The 7,414-nt window shown below is 42.6% G+C and overlaps 1 protein-coding gene across 1 annotated transcript; it reads right to left on the bottom strand.

The window, feature by feature from the left end:
* Positions 1-8: 8 nt before the first annotated feature.
* kif28 (kinesin family member 28) lies at positions 9-7,349 on the bottom strand (the record flags this gene model as incomplete). Its single annotated transcript, XM_079554494.1, has 27 exons — positions 9-167; positions 229-390; positions 442-561; positions 638-732; positions 813-979; positions 1,064-1,198; positions 1,265-1,335; positions 1,392-1,532; positions 1,619-1,711; positions 1,775-1,882; positions 1,958-2,073; positions 2,157-2,292; positions 2,358-2,481; positions 2,576-2,636; positions 2,742-2,832; positions 2,896-3,017; positions 3,082-3,224; positions 3,466-3,533; positions 3,619-3,730; positions 3,916-4,070; positions 4,135-4,242; positions 4,345-4,464; positions 4,529-4,564; positions 4,634-4,786; positions 4,850-4,900; positions 4,987-5,178; positions 7,275-7,349. 27 exons carry the CDS (start codon positions 7,347-7,349, stop codon positions 9-11), a joined length of 3,114 nt encoding a protein of 1,037 aa, XP_079410620.1.
* Positions 7,350-7,414: the final 65 nt, after the last annotated feature.

Raw genomic sequence — 7,414 nt, forward strand, 5'->3', positions numbered from 1 at the left:
TAAGATGATTACAGATATATTTCTGATTTTTCTCTCTTGCGTCGTACAATCGCAGCCACGTCTTGCTTGAGTTTTGTAACACACTCCTCCAGCTGCTCTGAGAAGTCTTTCAGCAGACGGCCCTGTTCATCTACAAAGAACCGCAGCCCCAGCAGATCTGACTCCTCCTACAGTAATATCAGGCTTAGACACGTCTGATGATGATCTATGTTATAAATGCATACATACACTGGGTCTGTGTCTCCGCAGGCGCTGCAGTTGACCCCTGACTGAGGTCATACTGTGGTAGAAAACCTTCAGAGCTCGAGCAAACTCTGCATCACAGCTGGGTCGCACTGAGCGACCGCCTAAAGCAAAATCAACAAACACTATGATATAACAGTTTCCAGGCTATTCATTTATAAATAAAACAAGACCGAAATACTATTCACCATTCCTGACTGCATTGAGTTGTTCTCTCAAGTTTTGGTTTTCTTTTTTCAGCAAAGAATTCAAGCTCTTCATCTCCTCCAGGTCTCTCTGGAGAACTCTGAATGAACTGCTCAGTTCACAGTTCAAAGTCTAAATCATAAATATTCACAACCAGTCAATGGATAATTCACTGAAACATGAAATTAACCTCATAAAACAAACTTACTGCAGTGTCAGTTTGTCCTGTCTTATCAATAATGAAGACGCCCTCTGATGTCATTCTCATCTCATCCAAAGGAGACGTGAGTTCTGCACACCCCTCTAAACACAATATTACACATGAAATCAATAAACTTTAATAATTATGACATGTATTTTCTTCTTTATTGCTTTGTCATTACCCTGCAGCCCCCAGAGCTCCAGGAGCACAGCGCTGCTCTGCAGATAGTCCAGCAGGCTCTGAGAGGTCTGCACTGAAGCAAAGTGCACACGGTGATCCAGCACAGGGTTCATGTTGTGCCACGCAGCAGGAGTGTACAGCGGCTGAGAGCAGTCAAACAACTTGAAACTACGAAGAAGGAAAATAAGAAAACAGAACACTTGTGTTTCCATACTGTTACATTCACTAACAACTGGCTTGTGTGAGTCTGACCCTATTTGAACGCCTCTGTTGTGGGCCTCTCTTATCCAGCGCAGACCACAGCATTGCTCCAATACCAGCTGGAAGTCCAGGCGGCGTCCCAGTAACTCTGAGGGGTCAATCAAGATGTCATCCTCAATGAGGGGGCTGACAGAGAGAGAAGAAACGTAACAATGTCTGATATATTATTGTTTGTGTGAATTAAAAACATACAGTCCGGTGGAGGAGCAGGGAACCAGCTGTGCTTGAAGGATGGCCTCCTCTGTTCCCTCTGACCCTAAAACCTGCAAGTGCAGATGGTCATGTCTTCAGTCTGTGTTTTTTTATTCTGTATACAAACCTCTAGTTGTTCTTCAAGAGGGATGCGAAAAGCCAGGGTCTGGAGCCACAGGTGAGCAGTGCCCAGGAGCAGCGGCTCAACTGGATCCCAAAAAGGGTCTTGGTCTCTGGATAAAGAGACTGCAGGAAAACCCTTTGACCTCTGAATACAAACGTGAGAGTAACTGAACAAAGTGTAACATGATACAACAAATACAGAGATGCAGTCATCCCCACAGCTTAACCTACACTGTCCTCACTCTGCTCTGCCTGATGCTGCTGATACATTTCTTCCATTAAAAATTTACGATTTATGAACTTAGCCTTAGACCACATCCACACCTAGTAGAGAAGAAACCAAATTAGAAACAATAAAACCTTCAAGGCCGAATATATAATGTGTACCTGTTTATTTCCTAAAGTAGTGACTCTGACAACTATGTCTTTCTTCAGATCATGTCCTTTAGAATCAGAGAGAGCGAGGTTCTGAATCTCCAGTTTAAACTCCACACCCTGAAAACAAACGTGATGCATGGAAAAACATGTCTATATGTATACATGAGACACATGTCCCGAAGGCGTTGGAACCTTATGCAGCTCCTGGCTCATCTGGTTGGCTTCTGTCACCATTGGCATTAGTTTAATGTAGTCATAGAAAACTGCCAGGAGGCTGGGGTCAGTTTGGCTTGATCCAGGGCTGGACTCTCCAACAGATATTCAAAGTACTTTAAACATAGGAATACCACACAAAATAAAACAAAAATCATATGTATATCAGCTCTCTTACCAATGTGAATGCCTTCAGCTGTAGCCAACTCTGCCTGGAAATAGTCATAGTCATAGCAGCTCCAGTCATCCCCACCGCGGTCCGAGGGGAACCCAATGAAAAGGTAAGTGCAGTTTGAGCCCAGAATTAACCGGTCCTGAGAGTTATGGAGTTCTTGTCAAATTTTATCCCACAGATTTAAAAAGAAAAGGTGAAACTGACCAGATGCTGCAGTTCAGTAGTCTGACAAACGCTGCTGCCATTTACAACCACTTTTGACCCTGCCACAGCTGACAGAGTAACACGCCGCTGCTCATTCCTGAAGATGGCGTGACGCTCTTGTATCCTGAAGAAATACGCACCAATGTCGTCAACTGTCATCATCTGCACACTTGCCAGCTCTTAAATACATGTACTTGCAGTATATACCTATAACTTACCCTAGTCCTTTGATGGAGATCGACCTTGGGGAGGAGTCACTGAGGCCAACATCCCATTCACCTAAAACATATTGGGGCTACTTTGGGTAAAAATGCCATAATTTGCTCTTCATTCATCAGCTATTTATTGTTTAGCTTGAAAGTAGCATTTTAATAGACAGTTTACCCTCCTGTATGAACAGTTTGACCACACCAGAGAGCTGGGTGTCCTCATTTATGTTCAGTATGTAGGGGTGCATCTGCATCATCCTCCTCTCCTACAACACAGAACCTTTTGTCAGAAAAAGCACAAACATCAATAGTGCAGTGAGCCTGAGCACCTTTGTGATGTTGGCGTATTGCTCTTCCAGGTCCTTGAGCGCCTCCTGCAGGTGCTGTTCCCATAGTGTCTGGATGGCCTTGATCTGCAGCTCATTGTGGGTGAGCAGCTGTCGAAGCTCCTCTGAAACACGGTTGCCTATTATGGACACTGTATAGTGATTATTGATTGAATGGTGGAGTCTTACTGGTCTCATCACTGGCCCTGCGCCCCTCCGGTCCCAGCCGGCTCAGTCTCTGCAGGAGCCGCGCATTCTCGGCCTTGAGCTCTTTGACCAGGCGCTCTGTGGGACTCTCGTTCACAACAGCTCGATTCAGGATGCGCTTAGCCCTGACCAAGAAATGTTATTCCATTTGGCAGATCAATTATCCAGGAAACATATTGACTGTGATGATCATTCATAGTAAAGTACACGAGTGCGTGTTTTGGGAATTACAAAATATTCTACTTAGATCAAGTCAAAACAAAGTCATATTAGTTTGATTAGTTTAGATCAGATTTAACCAAATTTAAAAAAAAAACACTCTATTGCGGTGTGGCCTATTAAAACAAGACCTACAGTGTACTTTACCTTTCAGCATAACGCAGAGTTGATAGAGATTCTTCATAGCAAATATCAGCAGGACTGAGAGTAGCGATCTGCAATGTTCACATAAGCATTAGGGAATTACAAATCCAGTTTTCAACATATAATCAAAACAATGGGAGATTGAAAGTAACTCCCCATAACAGTGCGACTGTTGCCTCCCAGAGCTGACTGAAGAAGCTTGGTGAGAATAGACTCTCTGTAAGGAATGTGCACAACCTTTTTACCAACGGCCACATCTGCAAGAGAGCTGTAACACACGAAAAAAACATTATCCAACATTGCGTTATCGTTTGGGGGAAACACTGCTTAATGGTCCCTTTCAGTGCCGTTCCAATTCCAGAAAAAACTGAGGATGCATCGGCGTTTAAAGGTCATCTGCCACCCCTGTGGACAAAGGCGAGCCGTAGTGTCAGCTGTAAACTGTGTGATGACCTGATGACGTTGCCGAGTGTGGTGAGGCTCAGGTTGATGGCCATGCCCTCTTTGAGCCGATCCGCCTCAGAACCAGACGACCGCTGACGCTCACTGCCGGCCAAATCCACCAGGTTTATATTGGACTGCTTTGTGGTGCTTTCTTTGGAGAATATCTACAAACAAACACACTTTCATGCATTTAATAAAAACCTTGATACAGGATGATATATTTTCAACCTGTTTCAGCTGCAGGTTGATGAGCATGTGAGAGCGGCTGCTGTTTGCGTTGATGTGTGTGGCAGCCGTGGTTCGTGTCCTCGTGCCCTGCTCCATCAGCTGCTCCACCTAAAGCAGTGAAAAAAAAGATCTGCAGAACTGACAGTGATGTTGTGCTGAAAGTGATTCCAGAAGTTGACCACACGTTCATCGAAGTGACTGAAGTTCTACCTGTTGCGAGTTCTCACAGGGAACAGTGCGGAGACCCTCCACATAAAAGCCTCTGTGCTGCTCCTCTCTGACTCTGAGTCCTGCGGCTGCACGAGCGCCTCGAGACAGCAGATCTATCACCTGCAACCGTCACAAGAACACAGCATAGAACTAATGTGGGCTAAACGTATTAAGAGCCAAGTACCTGCTCATTATAGATCTCCAACATGCTGAAGAACACCTGTGAAGAGCACGTTCCCCGTCAACACCACATGACAACAAAGGAGGCAGATATATGTATGCACTTTACCTGACAACGCCTTGAATCCTGGTTTTCCCTGATGGATTCAAACAGTCGTTCACAAAGTTTAGGAACTAGGCCTTTATTTGCCCCATATCCCATCATGGAATAGCTCTTTCCTGAACCCGTCTGCCCATAGGCCAAAAGAGTGGCATTATATCCCTGTAACACAGTTCATTTAAGCAGCGCGTGTTATATTATGATCCCCCATGTTTCCTTGGTTACCTGTAGTGCGTTTTCTAATATGCCTTCACCAAGGTCCAGAAACACACTATCCTATAAACACATAAAGCATATGGTCACTCAACATCATTCATAAATATAGTCTAAAGCGGTGGCTGATAGTTATGGTATTAGCCCACCTGGTCAGCATAGCGCCCCCCTGCGTCTTCAGGCAGGTACTTCCCTCTGGTGTCCTGTGTAAAGCCACTATGGGACCAATATGTGTAATCAAAACAAAAAGAGCGTCGGTTCTGAGGATCTCGTGGGTCCTGGATAGTGATGGAGGTCGGTATCATTGAGATGATGCAGCGACTTCCAGCGTCTCGTTCCCTCTTAGGAGTCAAGACCACAGTTTCACAAATGAGTTTCAGACAGTTATTGCTCTTTGTTCTTTAAAAAAAATAAGTTTATAGCTTTTAGACTTTTTATTTGGGGGATATGTTTGGAGTTGGTTAAATAATAAAAGAATAATAAAGTTGTGCGGATCTTTAATCATTCTTTTATTATTTCTCATTCCTCGATCCTGCACACTTACTTAGACCTGTGGGTGTTCGTGTCTTTACCCCACGACCTCTGGAGTTGGTTAAAGACATAGGCTATTGTGTAACATTTTACCCAGTAAATGAAATAAGATCTTTATTCATTTCATTATGTGTTATTGGTGAAAAATACCTTTAAAAATCTAAAAGCTTCTCTTCTGGAGCATCAGGCCAGTGTAACACCTCATTTGAAAGCTAAGACCTAGAAAAACTGATCTCATTGTTGTCGTGTTGTCGTCTTTTTCTTTTATGTTTTTGTGTTGTCATTTTTTAGTCGTCATTTTGTCTCTTTTTTTTGCGTTATTGTCGCTTTACCTACATGTTTTCTTCATCATCACTTTTTAATTGTGTTTTCGTCACTCTTTTGTTGCTTTTTTCCCACTTTCTTGTTGTGTTTTCATCCTCGTTTTTGTCTTTATTTTTTCACTGTTTTTTCCAAGAAGCTTTTATATGTGGGGTGAATCCAAACTGGAGAAAAAGTGCTCAGTTCGGGTGGGGGTTAAGGAGACATGTCGATCTGGGGTTTTTCTTTTTTTTGAATGGTGTCCTCTGCATTTTTTGTGATATTCCATAATTGGATCAAAGGTCTTTTAGGTTCAAATAAAAAAGGGGTTGCATGTCCTGTTTGCAGCCTGAGGCGCTGATGATTTATGAGCCCACTTGTTTATGTTACAGTTTTGGGATGTTATGTATAGCCTGAAATGTTCCATCACTTTCTCTTTAAATGACTCAGTATGAATCAGCCAGTTCCAGTAATAGAGCTGCAGACCTGGAGCCGAGACAGATCCACGACGGTGAGGCGGATTCACCATTTTGTTTTACTATTATTTTTAGGGTTAGTTTAAGGCAATTAGGATTAGGGTTAAGGTTAGGTTAGAGTTGTTAGGATTAGGTTTAGATTAGGATTAGGGTAGGCCCTAAGGGTAATTAGTAGGGGTGTAACGATACGTTTTTTGACCGATACGAAACGTGTCAATTTGAGGCCAAACGATTCGATATAAAACGATATATCTTTTTTTTTTGGACCGATACGATTCGAGCGATACAGTGGATTTTCGATACGATATTCGATACTTTTAGCATTGTATTTTCAGCAAATTAAGCAATAATTATTACAAGTAACTGAACATAAACACAACAGAAGGCATTTGCACTGGATTTTATTTAAAAATTCACTTCAGATTTGCTGATTGTTGAATCAAACAACAGTGGACAAATACACTCACAAAAGTGCAATTAACAGCTAAGATAAAGAGCTGCATATATATTTTAGTTACAGCATAATCTTCAGTTTATTTTCAGTTAGAGCCAGTGCTGGTGGGATACCTTTAACCTTAAGACCTCTCTTCTTTTGGCTTTACATCTTCTAATTAGGGTTAGGGTAGGGACAAAAATAACAATTAGTTATGTTAGAAGTTATGTTATCTTAATCAACACTAGCATCTAGTTACACTTTGCAAATTTGTTCATAAGAGTTTTGTTTTGTTTTTATGAAAAAATGGAAATAGTAACTCCCGCACGTGCGAGATCACATATTAACATCAATCTTCCAAAAATGCTGATCAGGCTAGACCCGTCTTATCCAGCAGAGGGCGCACTATCACAGTGGACTCGCTTCACGGGCGATCTGTCTAGGCTCCAGTGTTAACTTAACACCATGGATCTATTTAGTTAAAAAAAAAATCTTCCATTTTAGTCTAGTTTTAGTCGACTAAAATTGCAAGTAAATTTAGTCGACCAATCCACTGTAGCTTAATGGGCCTGCAGTAATTGTTTTGGTATCCATTATTTCCTTAGTAAATTATCTGACCTCACATATACAATAAGGCGGCCACACACATTCACAGAAACACGGTCCATCATTCATGTCAAAGTGAACCGTCACTAACCTTGTTGAAGGGCCGGACCCTGACGGCCACTCGGACACAGTCCTTCTGCATCATGTCTGAGTGTTCTGGCCTCATAGACACAGGATCAGACTGAAAGACCAGTCCGCCTGTGCGCGCGCCGGCTGGGACAGGTAACCAGT

This window comes from Gobius niger, assembly GCF_951799975.1.
Source record: "Gobius niger genome assembly, chromosome: 4".
In the NCBI taxonomy this organism is placed as follows: Eukaryota; Metazoa; Chordata; class Actinopteri; order Gobiiformes; family Gobiidae; genus Gobius; species Gobius niger.